At 41.9% G+C, this 24,209-nt stretch overlaps 1 protein-coding gene across 1 annotated transcript in view; it reads left to right on the top strand.

Annotated features, from left to right (window-relative positions):
• srp72 (signal recognition particle 72) overlaps window positions 1–24,209 on the top strand; it is a 135,435-nt gene that overhangs the window by 63,465 nt on the left and 47,761 nt on the right. The window contains exons 11-12 of the mRNA XM_063042557.1: window positions 11,524–11,596; window positions 23,479–23,543. Coding sequence (XP_062898627.1) covers window positions 11,524–11,596; window positions 23,479–23,543 — 138 coding nt within the window. The remainder of the gene's footprint in view (window positions 1–11,523; window positions 11,597–23,478; window positions 23,544–24,209) is intronic.

Raw genomic sequence — 24,209 nt, 5'->3', positions numbered from 1 at the left:
GTGTTGTTCTCGTTAGATCTGTAATGCTGTAGTTTTAATAAGACAAGAATATTTGATTACTACGTGTAATTCTTGTATCCCAGATTACTGAGTTCCATTAAAAGGTGTTTTACTCATTTCAAGTTTTTGTGGATCCTGTTCTCGGTCCCTCCAGCTAATGAAGCATGCACTGTTCATCCACGTGGTTGACTTGCATGATCAATAACCAAAGGTTCATAATCAAGTTCACATTTATTGTCATTCAGCAGTACACCTGTGTGCTGGCAAACAGGAGAGCATTCCTCTGCACCAAGATGTACAACACCGTACATATAATTCACGCACAAAGTAATATTACTTCAGATAAATTCATAAGTAATAATGTGCATGTACTATAACACTACTGGTGCTTCATTCGTGATGAGACCTGAGTGGTGGCAGGGAGGTCAATAGTCTTACTGTCTGGAGGAAGAAGCTGTTTCTCATTCTAACAGTCCTTGCCCTAATGGGAAGGAGTCAAAGAGATTGTTAGACAGATGGGAGGGATCATGAACAAAGCTAAGGGCCCTGCGTATGTAGCGTCCCGATAAGTATCTCTAATGGGTGGAAGAGAGACTCCGACAATCTTCTCAGCAGTCCTCACAATCCTTTGTAGGACTTGCATCAGATGCCTTGCAATTCCCCGACTAGATGGTGATACAGCTGGTTAGAACAATGTTGATGGTTCTCCTGTTTGAAAAAAGAAGAAAAAAATAGTTTAAATGTTGGTGGGGGGGGGTTTAAAGGAGCCTCATTTGCCTCCATCTTCTTCGAATGTGGAGATGCTGCTGTGCTTTCCTGGCCAAAGAACTGGTGTTGAGGGATGATACGAGATCATCCTATTTGGCAGCTGATGTGACTTCCACTTCAATGAAACTGATACCAGCCCAGACTCACTCACTCATTACATTAAACTGATACCAGCCCAGACTCACTCACTCATTATATTAAACTGATACCAGCCCAGACTCACTCATTACAGAGACTTGGCTGGCACCAGGGCAGGAATGGATTCTCAATATTCCTGGATTTCAGTGCTTTAAAAGGGATAGAGAGGGGGGGAAAGGGGAGGAGGGGTGGCATTACTGGTCAGGGATACTATTACAGCTCCAGAAAGGGTGGGTAATGTAGCAAGATCCTCTTTTGAGTCAGTCTGGGTAGAAGTCAGGAACAGGAAGGGAGCAGTTACTCTATTGGGGGTATTCTATAGGCCCCCTGGTAGCAGCAGAGATACAGAGGAGCAGATTGGGAGGCAGATTTTGGAAAGGTGGAAAAATAACAGGGTTGTTATCATGGGTGACTTTAACTTCCCTAATATTGATTGGCATCTGATTAGTTCCAATGGTTTAGACGGGGCAGAGTTTGTTAAATGTGTCTAGGACGGATTCCTGTTACAGAATGTGGACAGGCCGACTGGGGGGAATGCCATACTAGATCTAGTACTAGGTAATGAACTGGGTCAGGTCACAGATCTCTCAGTGGATGAGCATCTGGGGGACAGTGACCACCGCTCCCTGGCCTTTAGCATTATCATGGAAAAGGATAGAATCAGAGAGAACAGGAAAATTTTTAATCGGGGAAGGGCAAATTTTGAGGCTATAAGGCTAGAACTTGCGTATGTGAATTGGGATGATGTTTTTGCAAGAAAAATGTACTATGGACATGTGGTCAATGTTTAGGGATCTCTTGCAGGATGTTAGGGATAAATTTGTCCTGGTGAGGAAGATAAAGAATGGTAGGGTGAAGGAACCATGAGTGACAAGTGAGGTGGAAAATCTAGTCAGGTGGAGGAAGGCAGCATACATGGGGTTTAGGAAGCAAGAATCAGATGGGTCTATTGAGGAATATAGGGTAGCAAGAAGGGAGCTTAAGAAGGGGCTGAGGAGACCAAGAAGGGGGCATGAGAAGGCCTTGGCAAGTAGGGTAAAGGAAAACCCCAAGGCATTCTTCAATTATGTGAAGAAAAAAAGGATGACAGGAGTGAAGGTAGGACCGATTAGAGGTAAAGGTGGGAAGATGTGCCTGGAGGCTGTGGAAGTGAGTGAGGTCCTCAATGAATACTTCTCTTCAGTATTCACCAATGAGGGGGAACTTGATGGTGAGGACAATATGAGTGAGGTTGATGTTCTGGAGCATGTTGATATTAAGGGAGAGGAGATGTTGGAGTTGTTAAAATACCTTAGGACAGATAAATCCCCGGGGCCTGACGGAATATTCCCCAGGCTGCTCCACGAGGCGAGGGAAGAGATTGCTGAGCCTCTGGCTCGGATCTTTATGTCCTCGTTGTCCACGGGAATGGTACCGGAGGATTGGAGGGAGGTGAATGTTGTCCCCTTGTCCAAAGAAGGTAGGAGGGATTGTCCGGGTAATTATAGACCAGTGAGCCTTACGTCTGTGGTGGGAAAGCTGTTGGAAAAGATTCTTAGAGATAGGATCTGTGGGCATTTAGAGAATCATGGTCTGATCAGGGACAGTCAGCATGGCTTTGTGAGGGGCAGATCGTATCTAACAAGCCTGATAGAGTTCTTTGAGGAGGTGACCAGGCATATAGATGAGGGTAGTTCGGTGGATGTGATCTATATGGATTTTAGTAAGGTATTTGACAAGGTTCCACATGGTAGGCTTATTCAGAAAGTCAGAAGGCATGGGATCCAGGGAAGTTTGGCCAGGCGGATTCAGAATTGGCTTGCCTACAGAAAACGTCGTGGTGGAGGGAGTATATTCGGATTGGAGGGTTGTGACTAGTGGTGTCCCACAAGGATCGGTTCTGGGACCTTTACTTTTCGTGATTTTTATTAACAATCTGGATGTGGGGGAAGGAGGGTGGGTTGGCAAGTTTGCAGACGACATAAAGGTTGGTGGTGTTGTGGATGGTGTAGAGGATTGTCAAAGATTGCAGAGAGACATTGATAGGATGCAGAAGTGGGCTGAGAAGTGGCAGATGGAGTTCAACCCAGAGAAGTGTGAGGTGGTACATTTTGGAAGGATAAACTCCAAGGCAGAGTACAAAGTAAATGGCAGGATACTTGATCATGTGGAGGAGCAGAGTGATCTGGGGGTACATGTCCACAGATCCCTGAAAGTTGCTTCACAGGTAGAAACCATAGAAACTACAGCACAGAAACAGGTCTTTTGGCCCTTCTTGGCTGTGCCGAACCATTTTCTGCCTAGTCCCACTGACCTGCACACGGACCATATCCCTCCATACACCTCCCATCCATGAATCTGTCCAATTTATTCTTAAATCTTAAAAAAGGACCTGCATTTACCACCTCGTCTGGCAGCTCATTCCATACTCCCACCACTCTCTGTGTGAAGAAGCCCCCCCTAATGTTCTCTTTGAACTTTTCCCCCCTCACCCTTAACCCATGTCCTCTGGTTTTTTTCTCCCCTTGCCTCAGTGGAAAAAGCCTGCTTGCATTCACTCTATCTATACCCGTCATAATTTTATCTACCTCTATCAAATCTCCCCTCATTCTTCTACGCTCCAGGGAATAAAGTCCTAACCTATTCAACCTTTCTCTGTAACTGAGTTTCTCAAGTCCCCGCAACATCCTTGTAAACCTTCTCTGCACTCTTTCAACCTTATTTATATCCTTCCTGTAATTTGGTGACCAAAACTGAACACAATACTCCAGATTCGGCCTCACCAATGCCTTATACAACCTCATCACAACATTCCAGCTCTTATACTCGATACTTTGATTAATAAAGGCCAATGTACCAAAAGCTCTCTTTACGACCCTATCTACCTGTGACGACACTTTTAGGGAATTTTGTGTCTGTATTCCCAGATCCCTCTGTTCTACTGCACTTCTCAGTGCCTTACCATTTACCCTGTATGTTCTACCTTGGTTTATCCTTCCAAAGTGCAATACCTCACACTTGTCTGTATTAAACTCCATCTGCCATTTTTCAGCCCATTTTTCCAGCTGGTCCAAGTCCCTCTGCAAGCTTTGAAAACCTTCCTCACTGTCCACTACACCTCCAGTTTTTGTATCATCAGCAAATTTGCTGATCCAAGTTACCACATTATCATCCAGATCATTGATATAGATGACAAATAACAATGGACCCAGCACTGATCCCTGTGGCACACCACTAGTCACAGGCCTCCACTCTGAGAAGCAATTCTCTACTACCACTCTTTGGCTTCTTCCATTGAGCCAATGTCTAATCCAATTTACCACTTCTCCATGTATACCTAGCGACTGAATTTTCCTAATTAACCTCCCATGCAGGACCTTGTCAAAGGCCTTACTGAAGTCCATGTAGACAATATCCACTGCCTTCCCTTCATCCACTTTCCTGGTAACCTCCTCGAAAAACTCCAATAGATTGGTCAAACATGACCTACCATGCACAAAGCCATGTTGACTGTCCCTAATAAGTCCCTGTCTCTCCAAATGCTTGTAGATTCTGTCTCTTAGTACTCCCTCCAATAACTTACCCACTACCGACGTCAAATTTAGCGGCCTATAATTTCCCGGATTACTTTTCGATCCTTTTTTAAACAACGGAACAACATGAGCCACTCTCCAATCCTCCGGCACCTCACCTGTAGACAGCGACATTTTAAATATTTCTGCCAGGGCCCCTGCAATTTCAACATTAGTATCCTTCAAGGTCCGAGAGAACACCCTGTCAAGTCCCGGGGAATTATCCACTTTAATTTTCCTCAAGACAGCAAGCACTTCCTCCTTTTCGATCTGTACAGTTTCCATGATCTCACTACTTGTTTCCCTTAATTCCATAGACTTCATGCCAGTTTCCTTAGTAAATACAGACGCAAAAAACCTATTTAAGATCTCCCCCATTTCTTTTGGTTCCGCACATAGCCGACCACTCTGATCTTCAAGAGGACCAATTTTATCCCTTACAATCCTTTTGCTCTTAATATGCCTGTAAAAGCTCATGTCTTCTTTTAGCCCTCCTGATTTCCTTCTCAAGTATTTTCTTGCACTTTTTATACTCCTCAAGCACCTTATTTACTCCCTGTTTCCTATACATGTCATACAACGCTCTCTTCTGCTTTATCAGAGTTGCAATATCCCTTGAGAACCAAGGTTCCTTATTCCTATTCACTTTGCCTTTAATCCTGACAGGAACATACAAACACAAACACGAGGAATTCTGCAGATGCTGGAAATTCAAGCAACACACATCAAAGTCGCTGAGAACGCAGCAGGCCAGGCAGCATCACTAGGCCCGAAACGTCGACTGTACCTCTTCCTAGAGATGCTGCCTGGCCTGCTGCGTTCACGAGGAACATACAAGCTCTACACTCTCAAAATTTCTCCTTTGAAGGCTTCCCACTTACCAATCAGAGCCTTGCCAGAGAACATCCTTACTCGCTACTTCAAAACAAACTCACTCCCAATGAATTTGCAGGCTTCAAATGGCTCCTGCTCTGCAAGATGTTTCTCTTGTCACTCGCTACTTCATAACAGTGGCTCACTCCTGTTGAGACTTGAATTTTTCAAATGGCTGCTGCTCTGCAAGATGTTGCTCTCATTCACTGCTTCAAAACACTTTCAAGACAATTACCATTGCACATATCCCATCCTTGTAAACTTTGAATGTGACTTCATTCTATGAAACCTAGCATGCTTTTCAGGAGATAATCACCCTGAGCAACTTAAGAGCCTATATCTATGGAAGGTCTCTTGCGAGAAATGGAGAAAAGAAAAGTAACAACAGCAATCGATACATTACCATATGGAAATCAATGACCCCCCCCAATTAACCGCAATAAAAAAACATTATGTAGATTGGGACTGTACTCTCCAGAACTCAGAAAAATGAAAAGAGATCTGATAGAAACATAACTGGTTGAGCCTTGGATTCATACTTTCAGATTAAGGAGTAACACATGTGGGACTGGGATGAGAAATTTCTTCTCAGTGGCTGATAAAACTTTGGAATTCTTTACCTCGGAGGTTTGCTGTGGTCATTCAACATTGGCATGGCAAAGATTTTCTGTCAACCTGCTGACTCTATGGTCATGAAGTCCTTTGAGAGACTAGTGCTGGCTCACCTGAAGGACATCACAGGCCCCCTGCAGGACCCCCTGCAGTTTGCTTATCGGGCAAATAGGTCAGTGGATGATGCAGTCAGCCTGGGACTGCATTACATACTACAACACCTCGACAACCCAGGAACTTCTGTGAGGGTCCTGTTTGTTGACTTCAGTTCGGTGTTCAACACCATCATCCCAGAAATCCTCCACTCCAAACTCACCCAGCTCACTGTCTCCCCCGCCATCTGTCAGTGGATCACAAGCTTCCTGACTGACAGGGTGCAGCAAGTGAGGCTGGAGAGCATCATTTCTAGCACCCAGACAATCAGTACCGGTGCCCCCCAGGGATGTGTGCTCTCCCCACTGCTCTTCTCCCTTTAAACTAATGACTGCACCTCACAGCATCCATCTGTTAAACTCCTGAAGTTTGCAGACGACACAACTGTCATTGGCCTTATCCGAGACGGTGATGAGTCTACACACAGATGGGTGGTGGAACGGCTGGCCCTCTGGTGTGGTCAGAACAATCTGGAGCTAAATACGCTCAAGACTGTGGAGATGACAGTGGACTTCAGGAGGAGCCCCCCAATACTCCCCCCACTCACTATGCTCAACAGTATTGTGTCTGCTGTGGAGACCTTCAGGTTTCTGGGTGACACAATCTCCCAGGACCTGAAGTGGACACCCAATGCGGACACTCTTATCAAAAAGGCTCAGCAGAGCTTGTATTTCCTACGTCAACTCAGGAAGTGCAACCTCCCTCAGGAGCTGCTGATTCAATTCTACTCAGGAATAATCCAGTCTGCTCTCTGTTCGTCCATCACTGTCTGGTTTGGATCAGCTACCAAACAAGACAAGAATAGACTCCAAAGAACCGTCAGGGCTGCGGGAAGGATTATTGGTGTGAAGCTGCCCTCGATCCAGGACTTGTATGCATCTAGAGTCAGGAAGTGAGCAAGCAGCATCATTGTAGACCCATCACACCCTGGACATCACCTGTTCCAACTCCTTCCTTCTGGTAGGCGCTTTAGATCACTGTATGTCAGGACAAATAGGTACAAGAACAGTTTCTTTCCGTATGCCATCAGTCTTATGAACACTTGAATTTTAGTCTATTATAAACCAAGTCCACCTGTACATACACAGGTATACCTCATTGTATATAGTTCACGATTATTTGCACTATTGTTTGCTTTTTGATTCTGTACAGCGAGAGCTCGGAAACCGGCAGCAAATTCCCTGTATGTGTCCACATACTTGGCAATAATAAAGGATTCCGATTCTGATTCTGATTCTATTGAACACGACTTTCTAACAATAAAAATCCATGACAGGACTGTGGAAAACATTATCCACCTTTCAGCAAGGCAGTTTGTCAGTAATGAAATTCACCACTGTAGTTACAGCCTGAGGATGATTGAGGACAAATGAAAAATCCAGCCAAGCTCAAAGCTGATGGCCCAGCACTGAATTCATAGGCATATCAAATTTTTGATATGAGAAAAGAGACCCACTTGGTTTGTTCTCTGATATGTGAGGGACCGAGTTAGGGAACTGGAGATGCAGCTTGATGACAGTCGCCTGGTCAGGGAGAGTGAGGAGGTGACAGAGAGGAGCTATAGGCAGGTGGTCACACCAGGGCCAGGGGAGACAGACAAGTGGGTCACAGTCAGGGGGGGGAATAGGAAGAGTCAGGTACCAGAGAGCACCCCTGTGGCTGTACCCCTTGACAATAAGTACTACTGTTTGAGTACCGTTGGGGGGGGGGACAGTCTACCTGGGGGAAGCAACAGTGGCTGTACCTCTGGCACAGAGTCTGGCCCTGTGGCTCAGAAGGGTGGGGAAATGAAGAGAAAGGCAGTAGTGATAGGGGACTCTATAGTTAGGGGTCAGACAGGCGATTCTGTGGACGCAGAAAAGAAACTTGGATGGTAGTTTGCCTCCCAGGGGCCAGGGTCTGGGATGTTTCAGATTGCGTTCAAGATATCCTGCAGCGGGAGGGAGAACAGCCAGAGGTCGTGGTACATATTGTTACCAATGACATAGGTAGGAAAACAGAAGAAGTCCTGAAAACAGACTACAGGGAGTTAGGAAGGAAATTGAGAGACAGGACTGCAAAGATAGTAACCTTGGGATTACTGCCTGTACAGGAATAGAATGAGGTGGAAGATAAATGTGTGGCTGAGGGATTGGAGCAGGGGGCAGGGATTCAGATTTCTGGATCGTTGGGATCTCTTTTGGGGCGGGTGTGACCTGTACAAAAAGGACGGGTTGCACTTGAATCCGAGCGGGACCAATATCCTGGGGGGGAGGTTTGCTAAGGCTACTGGGGAGAGTTTAAACTAGAATTGTTGGGGGGTGGGAACCAAACTGAAGAGACTGGGGAAGAGGAGGTTGGCTCACAAATAGAGAAAGCTTGGAGACAGTGCGAGAGGGAGGATAGGCAGGTGATAGAGAAGGGTTGCGCTCAGACCAAAGGTTTGAGATGCATCTATTTTAATGCAAGGAGTGTTGTGAACAAAGCGGATGAGCTTAGAGCGTGGATCAGTAGTTGGAGATACGATGTGGTGGCCATTACAGAGACTTGGATGGCTCAGGGACAAGAATGGTTACTTCAAGTGCTGGGTTTTAGATGTTTCAGAAAGGACAGGGAGGGAGGCAAAAGAGGTGGGGGCGTGGCACTGTTAATCAGAGATAGTGTCACGGCCGCAGAAAAGGTGGATGTCATGGAGGGATTGTCTACAGAGTCTCTGTGGGTGGAGGTTGGGAACAGGAAGGGGTCAATAACTTTACTGGGTGTTTTTTATAGGCTGCCCAATAGTAACAGGGATATCGAGGATCAGATAGGGAAACAGATCCTGGAAAGGTGTAATAATAACAGAGTTGTCGTGATAGGAGATTTTAATTTCCCAAATATTGACTGGCATCTCCCTAGAGCAAGGGGTCCAGATGAGGTGGAGTTTGTTAGGTGTGTTCAGGAAGGTTTCTTGACACAATATGTAGATAAGCCTACAAGAGGAGAGGCTGTACTTGATTTGGTATTGGGAAACGAACCTGGTCAGATGTCAGATCTCTCAGTGGGAGAGCATTTTGGAGATAGTGATCATAATTCTATCTCCTTTACAATATCATTGGAGAGAGATAGGAACAGACAAGTTAGAGAAGCGTTTAATTGGAGTAAGGGGAATTATGAGGCTATCAGGCAGGAAATTGGAAGCTTAAATTGGAAACAGATATTCTCAGGGAAAAGTGTGGAAGAAGTGTGGAAGAAATGTGGCAAATGTTCAGGGGATATTTGTGTGAAGTTCTGCACAGGTACGTTCCAATGAGACAGGGAAGTTATGGTAGGGTACAGGAATGGTAGTGTATAAAGGCTTTAATAAATCTAGTCAAAAAAAAAGAAAAGATTACAAAAGGTTCAGAGAGCTAGGTAATGTTAGAGATCTGGAAGATTATAAGGCTAACAGGAAGGAGCTTAAGAAGGAAATTAGGAGAGCCAGAAGGGGCCATGAGAAGGCCTTGGCGGGCAGGATGAAGGAAAACCCCAAGGCATTCTACAAGTATGTGAAGAGCAAGAGGTTAAGACGTGAAAGAATAAGGACCTATCAAGTGTGACAGTGGAAAAGTGTGTATGGAACCAGAGGTACCTAATGAATACTTCAGTATTCACTATGGAAAAGGATCTTGGTGATTGTAGTGCTGACTTGCAGCAGACTGAAAAGCTTGAGCATGTAGATATTAAGAAAGAGGATGTGCTGGAGCTTTTGGAAAGCATCAAGTTGGATAAGTCGCCAGGACTGGATGAGATGTACCCCAGGCTACTGTGGGAGGCGAGGGAGAAGATTGCTGAGCCTCTGGCAATGATCTTTGCATCATCAATGGGGATGGAGGAGGTTCCGGAGGATTGGAGGGTTGCGGATGTCGTTCCCTTATTCAAGAAAGGGAGTAGAGATAGCCCAGGAAATTATAGACCAGTGAGTCTTACTTCAGTGGTTGGTGAGTTGATGGAGAAGATCCTGAGAGGCAGGATTTATGAACATTTGGAGAGGTATAATATGATTAGGAATAGTCAGCATGGCTTTGTCAAAGTCAGGTCATGCCTTACGAGCCTGATTGAATTTTTTTAGGATGTGACTAGACACATTGATGAAGGAAGAGCGTAGATGTAGTGTTTATGGATTTTAGCAAGGCATTTGATAAGGTACCCCATGTAAGGCTTATTGAGAAAGTAAGGAGGCATGGGATCAAGGGGAAATTGCTTTGTGGATCCAGATCTGGTTTGCCCACAGAAGGCAAAGAGTGGTTGTAGACATGTCATATTCTGCATGGAGGTTGGTCACCAGTGGTGTGCCTCAGGGATCTGTTCTGGGATCTTTACTCTTCGAGATTTTTATAAATGACCTGGATGAGGAAGTGGGTTAGTAAGTTTGCTGATGACACAAAGGTTGGCGGTGTTGTGGATAGTGTGGAGGGCTGTCAGAGGTTACAGCGGGACATTGATAGGATGCAAAACTGGGCTGAGAGTGGCAGATGGAGTTCAACCCAGATAAGTGTGAGGTGGTTCATTCTGGTAGGTCAAATATGATGGCAGAATATAGTATTAATGGTAAGACTCTTGACAGTGTGGAGGATCAGAAGGATCTTGGGGTCTGAGTCCATAGGACGCTCAAAGCAGCTGCGCAGGTTGACTCTGTGGTTAAGAAAGCATACGGCGCTTTGGCCTTCATCAATTGTGGAATTGAATTTAGGAGCTGAGAGGTAATGTTAGAGCTATATAGGACCCTGGTCAGACCACACTTGGAGTACTGTGCTCAGTTCTGGTCGCCTCACTACAGGAAGAATGTGGAAGCCATAGAAAGGGTGCAGAGGAGATTTACAAGGATGTTGCCTGTATTGGGGAGCATGCCTTGTGAGAATAGGTTGTGTGAACTCGGCCCTTTCTCCTTGGAGCGATGGAGAATGAGAGGTGACCTGATAGAGGTGTATAAGATGATGAGAGGCATTGATCATGTGGATAGTCAGAGGCTTTTTCCCAGGGCTGAAATGGTTGCCACAAGAGGACACAGGTTTAAGGTGCTGGGGAGTAGGTACAGAGAAGATGTCAGGGGTAAGTTTTTTACTCAGAGAGTGGTGAGTGCGTGGAATGGGCTGCTGGCAACAGTGGTGGAGGTGGGTCTTTTAAGAGACTTTTGGACAGGTACATGGAGCTTAGAAAAATAGAGGGCTATGGGAAGCCTAGTAATTTCTAAGGTAGGGACATGTCTGGCACAACTTTGTGGGCCAAAGGGCCTGTATTGTGCTGTAGGTTTTCTATGGTTCTATATACATCTTTGCATTTCTAATATCATCCTTCTATATTTTTTCTGCAACCTCTCCAGTGCCTCTGTATCTGGTTTTTAAAATATTGAACTTTACTGTGTTCTTGAACGTTGCTGTGTGAGAACCATGAGTTAATATCAGTAATTCCGATGTATTTTGATTTGAAGGATTTCTTGGAACAACACCCAGAAAATGCATTTGAACTGAAGATGACAATCGCACAGTTATACCTTGTTCAAGGTGGGTATCCCTCTCTGAATTCTGACATTCTAGCATGTTAGTTTCTCAATCACTTTGTTTAAAATTGCTGCTCAATGCTTGATTATAAATGGTCCTTTCTGTGGGTGGAGAGTGGAAGAATCAACAAAGCAATCTGCTGGAAGAACTCAGTGGGTCGAGCAGCCTCTGTGGGAGAAGAAGAATTTCCCACATTTTTGGTCAAAACGCTGCATTGGGGCTAAGAGGGAAGACAGCCAATAAGGAGAACAGTGAGGCAGGAATCGGAGGTGGACTAATGTGAAGGGGTATAAAGGTGGGTGGGGAGTGGTGGGAGTGTGGAGTTAGGGATTGGTGGCAAGTGAGTGACTGATGATGGCAAATAGAGAGGTGAGGCATATGAGATGAGGTGTGAAGATTGGAGGAAGATGAACAGGAACAGAAATGTTCCTGCTTGATATGTAGAGGAGGTGTAATAGGAATAGGAGTTGTCTGTCGAGCCTGCTCTGCTATTCAATAAGATGATGGCTGATCTGGCCATGGACTCAGCTCCATCTACCTGCTTTTTCCCCATGATCCAGAATTCCCTTGCGTTGCAAAAAAAAACCACTACTTGTGTCTTAAGTGTATTTACTGAGACTCTACTACCTCCTTGAGCAGAGAATTTCACAGATTGACTATTCTCTGGGAAAAGCACTCATCATTTCCATCCTACATCTATTCCGCTGAATCTTGAAGCTTTGTCCCCTAGTTTCTATAAGATTCCCTCTCATTCCTCTGAATTCGAGCAATATAATTCCAGACAAGTCAATCTCTCCTCATGGACTGACTCATTTCAGGATTCAGTTTGGTGAACTTTCTCTGCACCCCTTCCAAAGTTGGTATATCTTTTCTCAAGTAAGGAGACCAGAACTGCACATAGTACTCCAGGTGTGGCCTCATCAGTATGCTATATAGTTGCAACAGAATCTCCCTGCTCTTAACTTCAATCCCTATAGCAATGAAGGCCAACATTCCATTTGCCTAGTTAATACACTGTTGCATCTGGAGATCAACCTTCTGTGATTCACACCCAAACACTCCCAAGTCCTTTTGCACCATACACAATATGATTGAGTTCAACTTGAAATTTGATTGGGAGAAAGTAAAGTCTGACGTAGCAGTATTTCAGTGGAGTAAAGGAAATTACAGTGGTATGAGAGAGGAGTTGGCTGAAGTAAATTGGAAGGAGATGCTGTCAGGGATGTCAGCAGAGCAGCAATGGCCTGAGTTTCTAGGGAAAATGAGGCAGGTGCATGATTGATGTATTCCAAAATCAAAGAAATACTCAGATGGCACAATAGTACAACAAGGGATGTCAAAGCTAATGTAAAAACAAAAGAGAGTGAGGATTTGGGCTTTCAGAAGACCTTGGGCACAGTGCCACACATGAGGCTGCTTACCAAGTTATGAGCACATGGTATTTCAGTTATTGGTCTAGTTATATCATTGACTTATTGGTAGACGGCGTTGAGTGGGTATAAAAGGATCCTTTTCTGATTGGCTGCCATTGACTAGTGGTGTTCCGCAGGGGTCGGTGTTGGGACCACTTCTTTTTATGCTGTATACGGATTAATTAGATGATGGAATAGATGGCTTTGTTGTGAAGTTTGCAGATGATACGAAGATTGGTGGAGGGACAGGAAGTGTTGAGGAAACAGGTAGGGTGCAGAAAGACAGAAAACTTTGGAGAACGGGCAAGAAAATGGTACATGAAATACAATGTTGGAAAATACATGGTTATGCACTTTGGTAGTGGAAATAAATGTGCAGACTATTTTGTAAATGGGGAGAAAATCCAAAAAATTGAGATGGAGAGAGATGTGGAGTCCTTGTGTAGAACAGTCTGAAGGTTAACTGGCAGGTTGGGTGGCTCTGAGCCTGTACGCATTCCAATTTAGAAGGATGCAGGTGGGTGGGTGAATTTCATTGAAACCTTTTGAATGTAGTCAGAGTGGATGTGGAAGGGATGTTTCCTGTGGTGGGGTAGTTTGGAAGTAGAGGGCGTAGTCTCAAAATAGTCTCAAAATTTAATACAGTGATGCAGAGAAATTTCTTTAGGTGGTGAATTTATGGAATTTATTACCACAGGCAGGTGCGGAGGCCAGGACGTTGGATGTATTTCAGGCAAATCTTGATAGGTTCTTGATTGGACACAACTTCAAAGGTTGTGGGGAGAAGAACAGGGAGTGGGGCTGAGGAGAGGAAAAAAGGATCAGCCATGATTGAATGGTGGAGCAGTCTCAATAGGCCAGATGACCTAATTCTGCTCCTATGTCTTATGGTCTTATGGCATACTACATTCTTTCACCATTTAAATAATAATTTGATCTTCTACTTTTATTCCCAATGTGGATGACCTTGCATCTGCCAATATGGTACTCCATCTGCTAGATCCTTGCCCACTCATGTAGCCTATCATTAGCTCTCTGCAGACTCTGTGTATTCTCGACACAATCTGTTTTCCACTCAATTCAGAGTCATCAGCAAATGTAGGTGTGCTGCACTCTGACCCCTCTTTGAAATCGTTACTGTATATTATGAACAGTTGCATCGCTCCACTCACCACAGCCTGCAAACAGAGAACCACCCATTTATCCCAACTGTGCATTGTATTTGTCTTACCCATCCTCTATCCATGCTAATGCATTACCTCCACTTTATGTACCTTCATCTTTTATGCGACAGCTTTATTGACGCCTCTGGAAGTCCAACTGTACAACATTCACCCATTTCCCCTCATCCGCTGAATTCATTATATCCTCAATGAACTGCAGCAAATTTGTCAAGCAGGACGTGCTCTTCATGAATCCATGCTGTGTCTGCCTAATGGAACCAAATCTATCCAGATCTCCAAACAACACACATCAAAGTTGCTGATGAACGCAGCAGGCCAGGCAGCATCTCGAGGAAGAGGTACTGTACCTCTTCCTAGAGATGCTGCCTGGCCTGCTGCGTTCACCAGCAACTTTGATGTGTGTTGCTTGAATTTCCAGCATCTGCAGAATTCCTTGTGTTTGCTATCCAGATCTCCTGCTATTTCTTCCTTAAAGATAGCTTTAAGCATTTTCCCAACCTCGGGTGTTGAGTTAATTGGACTGTACTGTAGTTTCGGCCTTTCACCTGCATCCTTGTTTGAACAGTGATAATGGGAGCCAGTTGGTCAGAGCCTGATCACAGATGGAGCCAGAACCAGATTGGGTTGAATGGGAACCTGTGGGGTAATCTTTTTCTGTAGTAGTTGGATGGAACCAGGGGAATGGGGTGATGGGCTGGTTTGGCAAAGAGACAGAAAATGTGAGGACCAGTGGAAGATCACAAGGAGATTGGGAAGGAGAAGGAATTGACCAGGAGGTAGACTCATTTAAAATTGGAAAACTTAATGTTCATATTGATATTAATCAACTGATACTAATTTTGGGATGCTATAAAGATACATGGAGGGACAGGTAGTGTTGAGAAAGCAGGAAGTCTTCAGAAGGACCTGGACAGATTAGGAGAAAAGGCAAAGAAGTAGCAGATGGAATATAGTCTAGGGAAGTGTGTGGTCATTCACTTTGATAGAAAGAATAAAGACTTAGACTATTTTGTAAATGGGGAGTAAATTCAGAAATCAGAGGTGCTGCAAAGGAACTCAGGAGTCCTTGTGCAGAATTCCTTAAAGGTTAATTTGCAGGTTGAGTTGGTGGTAACGAAGGCAAATGCAGTGTTAGTATTAATTTCAAAAGGGGGACTTCCGGTGGAGCTCATGGAGTGAAGTCGTGTTCTTGACTCGCTCCATTACCTCTGAGTTTTTCTTCTTATGATCAGCTATATTTTAACTAACCATTAAGGCATCGACTTTTACAATACTTTGAAACAAATTGGGCTCTTCAATAATCGGATGCTTTTAAGGTCTGCTATGTCTAAGAATGGAAAAAATGGGAAAGACGGCAAACCTCCGGTTAGACCGAAAGGTACCGATTTTCCTCCGACTGAACCACCAGTGACTTTGAAAGCTATATCGGATCTAATTCATAGGGAAATTTCAACCTCTATTACGGAGCTGATTCGTGCGGAAATTTCAATTAATTTCCAGAAAATTGCCGATTCAATCGATAAAATACAAACATCTATCACGGAACATCAGTCAGCTATCTCTAATCTTCAAAAATTCACGCAACAAAATGAACTCAAGATGGGGAAAATTGAAGAAACAATGACTATAATGAAGAAAAAACTTGACTTTCTGACCTTTAAAAACTCTGACTTAGAATCCAGAATGCGACGGCAGAATCTTCGAATGATTGGTGTGTGTGAAGCTGTTGAATCTGACAACCCTATGAAGTATTTTTCTCAACTTTTAAAAGATGCATTTCCTACTGTATTTCCTGACCAACCACCGTTATTGGATCGTGTTCACAGAGTTCCATCATACTCGTCTAAGTCAGATAAACCTCGACATGTCATCTTGCGTTTTCATTACTTTCAAGACAAGGAGAAACTGTTTCGATTTGTTCGATCTAAAGGTTACATTGATTTTTTGGATCTTCATTTCCGGTTCGTGGAGGATTTCAGCAAATCAATTCAGGATCAGCTGGTTCGTTACAGATCTGTGATGTCGGAACTCTACAAGATGGATTTAAAACCAGCGCTGCTTTACCCAGCACGTCTAAGGATTCGTACGTTGGATGGAGCCCTCCGTTTTTTGGAATCTCCATCGGATGCCCAGAGTTATCTGGATCAATTTTCACCTTCAACATCTTAATCGTAATTTTTAACTATCTCCGTTTGATCGGAGGTTGTGAATCTGTCGGCCTTAATTTTTTTTTCCTTATATGGGCAGAAAAGTTTATTTTTGATTAATTAATATGGTTGCTAAACTTTCTTTCTATCTGCTTCATTCCTTTCTTTTTCCCAGGGGATTCTGGGTGGTTATTCCCTGAACGTCATTCTACGTATTTCCTTTGAGGCCTTAAATTTTGTAGTTTTTAAATCTACTTTTTTTTGTAGGTTTTCATAACTAGTTTATGTTAATAATTTCATTTCTTTTTTTTGTTTATTCATAGGGTCTGGGGTTTGTTGCGGTTTTTTTTATATTTTCTGGCTTTTTCTCTGTTATATTAAGTGTTTGTTTTAATTGATTTACTTTTTTTATTCTTTTACTGTTTTATAACTAGCTGATCTTTTTTATATTTACTCTTTTTTTTAGTGAGCGTCTATCGGAAGTCATGGGGGTAGTTTTAGTGCTTGCTTCTTTCCGGCTGGTCTGTTTTAGATTTAGCCTTGGGGTCATGGGGTGGGGGGTGGTGGGAGGGGTTTCATGTTTTAGTTTTTTTCTTCTTGGGCTATTTACACTATTGAAGTATTGGTTGCATTCTCCTCCCCGGTATCTCTTGTTTGTTCTGTTCCCTTTTCGGGTTCGTGGGTTGAGCCTATTGTCAATCCTCCTTTTTGCGGGTTGACTTTAGGGTTTATGGAATCTATTATTAATTTTGTCTCCTGGAATACTAATGGTCTTAACCATCCTATTAAAAGGAAAAAAGTTTTTATAGTGTTCCGGAGGCTTAAAGCACAAATTCTATTTTTACAAGAGACCCATGTGTGGAGGGGGGACAGACTACGTTTTTTTAAATTCTGGAAGGAACAACAGTTTCATTCGAACTCTAACGCTAAGATTCGAGGCGTCTCTATTTTTATAGACTCCTCAGTTACTTTTATACATCATGATATTATCTCTGATCCGAATGGTAGATTTCTACTGGTTAGTGGTCTACTATTTAATAAAAAGGTAGTTTTGGTTAATGTTTATGCTCCCAATATGGACTGTCCGGAATTTTATAAATCATTATACAATCAGTTCCCGAATTTGAATGAATTTTCATTGATCTGGGGTGGAGATCTTAATACCTGTTTATCTCCAGCTTTGGATCATTCGGCTCCTCTTCGGACCTTACCTAATAAATCTGCAACTTTGATTAATTCATTCCTCTCTGATTCTGGGTCAACAGACATTTGGCGTTTTTTGCATCCTCAGGAAAAAGATTTTCCTTTTTTTTTCACATGTTCACCATTCCTATTCAAGAATTGATTATTTATTGACTCTCGTCTTATTTCTTCAGTGATTAAATGTGATTATGACTCTATAACCATTTCGGATCATGCTCCACTTAAGCTTTCTATTAAAATTCTGGCCAATACACAAAATAATAGACGATGGTGTTTTAATTCGCTGTTGCTTCAGCACTCGGACTTTGTTAACTTTATGAATGAACAGATTGATTTTTTTTTACAATCAACGATACAGAGGATATTTCTGTGAACATTCTTTGGGATACTTTTAAAGCTTATATTTGTGGTCAGATTATCTCGTATTCTGCTGCTTTGAGGAAGAAGCTGAAGCAGGAGGAGTTGGTAATTGTGGACGAGATTAAGGAAATTGATAAGAAATATGTTACAGCTCCCTCTGAGGAGTTATATAAACAAAGAACTGAACTTCAAATGGAACACAGTTTATTACTTTCGTCCTCGATTGTAAACCAATTAAAGAAAACAAGAAGTGAATTTTATGTACGCAGAGACAAAATTGGCAAACTGTTGGCTAACCAATTGAAATCTAATTATGCTAAATCTCAAATTAATCAGATTTATAATCAAAATGATCGACTGATACTTGATCATGCGGGGATTAATCAAACCTTCTTTGATTTTTATTCTTCCTTATATCAATCAGAGTCTTCTCGAGACTCTAAATATATGAATGATTTTTTAGATAACCTAGATTTCCCTGAGATTTCACAGGATATGTCTTCTATGCTAGATACTCCCATTACCACTGATGAGATTAAGAATGTTATTTCCTCTATGAACCTGGGGAAAGCTCCTGGCCCTGATGGGTTAACCGCAGAATTTTATAAATGTTTTGCACCTTCATTAATCCCTTGGTTCTGTAGGGTTTTCGAGGCTTCATTAAAACTTGGTAAACTTCCCGAATCTTTCAATAGAGTGTCAATCTCTCTAATATTAAAGAAGGATAAAGATCCTGCTCAATGTGCATCTTATAGACCAATATCTTCCTAGATGCTGCCTGGCCTGCTGCGTTCACCAGCAACTTTGATGTATGTATCTTTATTAAATGTTGATTCTAAAATTTTTTCTATATTATTAGCAAACAGATTAGAAAAAGTACTTCCTTTTATTATTTCGGAAGACCAAACGGGTTTTATTAAAGGTCGTTACTCTTTTTATAACATTCGCACACTGTTAAATATTGTTTATACCCCCTCACAAAATGTTCCTGAGTGTGTTATCTCTTTAGATGCTGAGAAAGCTTTTGATAGAGTAGAATAGCCTTACTTATTTAAGGTGCTTGAAATGTTTAATTTTAGCTCCAAATTTATATCCTGGATCAAACTGTTATATCATTCTCCTGTGGCCTCGGTTCGTACTAACTCTCTAAGCTCACCTTTTTTCCCTCTTTTTCGAGGTACTCGACAAGGTTGTCCTCTTAGTCCTTTATTATTTGATATTGCATTAGAACCTCTTGCAATTGCCATTTGAGAATCTCCAAATATTACTGGGATAACTCGGGGCTTAAAATCCCATAAAATATCACTCTGTGCTGATGACTTACTTTTATATATTTCTAATCCCCAAAAATCCATCCCTGCTGTTTTAGAGTTATTAGCACAATTTAGTCTTTTTTCAGGTTATAAATTAAATCTTAGTAAGAGTGAACTTTTCCCGATTAATAAACAACTTCCCTTATATCATAACTTTCCGTTTAAATTGATTAATAATTATTTTTCATATCTTGGGATTAAAATTACTTGTAAACACAAAGATTTATTTAAGATTAATTTTTTACCCTTAATTGACCGCATTATTCAACTTTCATCTAAATGGTTTCCATTATATTTAACTTTGATTGGTCATATTAATGCAGTTAAGATGTTTTTTCTGCCAAAATTTTTATATATATTTCAGGCATTACCGATTTTTGTTCCAAAATCTTTTTTTGATAAAGTTGACTCAAAAATTTCTTCATTTATTTGGCAAAATAAAAACCCGAGACTGGGTAAAATACATTTACAGAAAGCTAAGAGAGATGGAGGTTTAGCATTACCTAACTTTAGATTCTATTATTGGGCAATTAATATTCGACATATGAAATTTTGGTTACTTGACCAGGATATACTATCCATTCCTAAATGGGTAGCAATGGAATTACAATCTGTTCAGGGCTATACACTTGGCTCTATTTTAGGTTCCTCTCTTCCTTTTGATTTGAAACGCCTCAAACAGGTCTCTAACCCGATAGTTAAATATACCTTACGTATTTGGTTTCAATTCAGAAAATTTTTGATCTTAACCAATTTGAGCTAGCGACTCCTATTTTAGGTAACATATTTTTTCCTCCCTCTTTCACAGATCGTACTTTTCAAATTTGGAAGACTAAGGGTATTTCACGGTTCTTGGATTTATTTTTAGATGGTTCCCTTATGTCTTTTGAACAATTATCTAATAAATATAATTTATCAAGAATACAATTTTTTAGATATCTACAAGTTAGAAATTTCCCAAGTACTATACTTTCTTCCTTTCCAATGCTTCCTCCTACATATATTTTAGATACTATAATTAACCTTAATCCATGTCAGAAAGGTGCATTGGCTATGATTTATAATATTATTATGAAACTTAGGAAAGCTCCATTTGATAAGATTAGGGTAGATTGGGAACAGGAATTGGGTTCTATCATTTCCGTGGATGACTGGGGGCAGATTTTACAATTAGTCAATACTTCCTCTATCTGTGCTAAACATTCCCTAATTCAATTTAAAGTTGTTCATAGAGCACATATGTCCAAAGATAAATTAGCTCGTTTTTATTCTCATATTAATCCTTTTTGTGATAGATGTCCGGGGCAGATAGCCTCTTTAACTCATATGTTTTGGTCTTGCCCTACTTTGGAAACTTTTTGGAGAGACATCTTTAATATTATCTCAAAGGTATTGAATATAGATATCTCTCCTCACCCTATTACTGCTATCTTTGGACTACCTAAAATTTCCAGTAATCTCTCCCCTTCAGCCCGTAGAATGATTGCATTTCTTACTTTAATGGCGAAAAGATGTATCTTACAACATTGGAAAGAGCTTAATGCTCCAACTGCCTTTTTTTGGTTTTCTCAGACGATATTATGCTTGAATTTGGAGAAAATTAGAAGCAATCTGTATGATTCCTCAATTAAATTTGAACAGACCTGGAGATCTTTTATTCAATATTTTCATTTAATGTAATTTTTTTTCTTCTCTTTTTTGCTCCATATTTATATACCCTTCTTGTTTTTTTTTTACTGTTTTTAACGGAGGTCGGGTTTGAGGACGTGATTTTAAGTTCTTTAACTCTACTTGGTTCCAAGTTAGCCCATTGCTTTGCTTTGCTTTTAGTTTAGTTGCACGGTGGGGTTTTTTTGGGGTTTTTTTTTCCTTTTCTCTATTGATATATATATATAAAAATTAGTATACTATTATGTTACCTTATTATGTTATGTTTAAATTACATTGTTTGTATCTTTTTTTTATCTGTATTAATATCTCCTGTAATTTTACTATTTTCTAACAGTGTATTAGTGCCTATATGGCTTACCTTTTTGTATACTTATTCAATAAAAAGATTTAAAAAGAAAGTATTAATTTCAAAAGGACTCGAATATAAAAGCAAGGATGTGTTTTATAAGGATAGAGTCCTTGTGAGCAGTTTTGGGCCCATATCTAAGAAAGGATGTACTGGCATTGAAGTGTTAATGTATGAGGAGTGTTTGACAGCTCTGGGCCTGTACTCACTGGAGTTTAGAAGACCGGTGTGGGGTGGGGGATCTCATTGAAACTTAGCAAATATTGAAAGGCTTAGATAGAGTGGATGTGGAAAAGATGTTTCCTATAGTGGGTGAGTCTAGGACTAGAGAGTAAAATAGAGACATCGAAAACCTGCAGCACAATACAGGCCCTTTGGCCCAGAAAACTGTGCCAAACATGTCCTTACCTTAGAACTACCTAGGCTTACCCATAGCCCTCTATTTTTCTAAGCTCCACGTAGCCATCCGGGGGTCTCTATTGTTTCCGCCTCCACCAATGCCACCGGCAGCCCATTCCACTGGCTCAGAATAGAGGAACATCCATTTAGAGTGGAGATGAGAAATTTCTTTAGAGTGTGGTGATATGTGGAATTCATTGCCATGGACAGCTGTGGAGGCCAAATCATTGGATATCTAAAGCGGAGGTTGATAGGTTTTTGATTCAGAAGGGTTTCAAACATTACAGACAGAAGGCAGAAGAATGGGATGGAGAGGGATAATAAATCAGCCATGGTGGAATGGCAGATAATTCTGTTCCTATGTGTTTGATGGTCTTATCAACTGACTCGGTGGTTGCCATGGTCCATATGGACTGGTCATACCAGGTGGAATATGAGGTGTCATTCCTCTAGTTTGCGTAGAGCTACATCCTATCAGTGGAGAAGGCCAAGGTCATTGTGGGAATGGGAAGGGTGAACTAGGAGCTCAGATTAGCTAATATGGACTAAATGTAGGCACTTTGCCCCTGTTCTTGTAGCCAGCTGGTGGTGTAGTTGCATCTGCACTGTACTTTGAAGCAAGTGGTCCCGGGTTCAAATGCGGCTGGCTCCTTGTATGGTTTCCATCCGTGCTGGGTTGAGCGTTGAGTCAGAAATTCAGCCTTGTAAAATAGACAAGCGCTAAAGAAACGTCAAGGTTGCTCAATGTGCCAGTGAGGCACGAGAGGATATATCGTAGAAATAAGTGTGAGGTGTGGCATTTAGGGAAGACAGACTGAGGAGGGACTAGTGGATGCTAGGGTCTTGGGGAAGGTTGTAAAACAGAAGGATCTAAGTGGTGTCACAGGTAGACAGTGTGGTGAAGTACACTTTTGGCATGTTGGCCTTCATCAGTCAGGGCACTGACTATAGAAACTGGGATGTTGTGTTGCAATTGTACAAAACATAGGTGAGGCCGCATTATGAATATTATGTACCATTTTGGTCACCCTGCTGTAGGAAATATGCCTTAAGCTGGAAATGGTGCTGAGGAGATTTATGAGGATGCTCTCTGGTCTCAAGGGACTGAGTTATGGAGAGATTGAGGAGATTGGGACTTTATTCATCAGAGCGTAATAGTATGAGGGGTAATCTTATTAACATGTTGAAAAGTTCTGAGGGGCATAGATAAGATGTGCAGTCTTTTTCCTAGGGTTGGGAAATGAAGAATATGGACTGAACTGCCAGAGGAAGTGATTGAGACAGGCACATTAACAATAATTAACAAACACTTGTACAGGGACATGAATAGGAAAGATTTGGAGCAGGAGTTCCCAACCTTTTTTATACCATGGACTCCTACCATTATTTGAGGGGTCCGTGGATCCCAGATTGGAAAACCCTGATTTAGAGGGATATATCCCAAAGGCATGCAAGTGGGATTAGCTTAGATGGGAATCTTGGTCTGTATGTGCAAGTTGGGCCAGAGGGCCTGTTTCCATGCCAGATGATTCTATTCCTCTGCGGAACGGTTACCCAGTCTACACTTGGCCTCGCAGATGTGAAGGAGTCCATGAGCAAAGGTATGCAGTGGATGGGGCTGGAGGGGGTCCATGTGAATCTTCGCCTTATCTGCAAGGACTGTTCAAGTCCCTGTGTGGGTGAGGAGGGGGTGTAAGAACAAGTCTTACACCTGATTTAATTGTAGGGGCAAGTACCAGGGGTCGAGGAGATTTCCATATTCAGTATCTACACTCTTATCTCTCAATTAGAAGAAACATTTGGTATTAAAGTGTTCATTATTTTTCTTTTTCTTGTTATCTTCCCAAAAGGTCATGTTACAAAAGCATGTGACATCTTGAGATCAATTGATGAAAAGCCAAATAAATTAGGGATGGTAAGTTATAAATCGTATAATGACAGAATATTGTAGTGACTGTGATGTGATTATTGGCTGCTATAGTATGTAGCCAATATAACTGGTGATTGCAATCAGTGCACTCTATGGGGATTGATCAGAAGTAATCTGTGATTGTTTTCACCCTCTGATTGCCCTGATGTTGACTTATGTTAAAGATACAATTATGGTAGGTAAGTTTGTTGGTAGCGTAGATATTGTAGAATGTTATGTCATAACACAGGGAGAATCTTGGTGAGTTGTGTATGTAGGCTGAAGATTGGCAAATGGCTTTCAATCCAGGTAAGTGTGAAGTGTTGCACTTGGGACATCAAACCAGGGGAGGACATATCGAATGAGTGGTGGGGCTCTGGGAGTACTATGGAACAGAGGTACCAAGGAGTACAGTTGCATAGTTTGCTGAGAGCAGTATTACTGCTAGACATTGCGATGAAGGCGGTGTTCAGCACACTGGCCATCATCAGTCAGGGTACTGAGTATAGGAGTTGGGGAATTATGTTGCAGATGTTAGTGAGGCCAAACTTGGAGTACTGTGCACAGTTTGATCACCCAGGTATAGTAATGATGTTATTAACTAGAAAGAGTGTGGAAAAGGTTTACCAGGATGTTGCCTAAACTTGGGAGCCTGATTTACAAGGAGAGGCT

This window comes from Mobula hypostoma, chromosome 3, assembly GCF_963921235.1.
Source record: "Mobula hypostoma chromosome 3, sMobHyp1.1, whole genome shotgun sequence".
NCBI lineage: Eukaryota > Metazoa > Chordata > Chondrichthyes > Myliobatiformes > Myliobatidae > Mobula > Mobula hypostoma.
The sequence above is the reverse complement of the archived record's forward strand: the minus strand, read 5'-3'. Positions and strand labels throughout refer to the sequence as shown.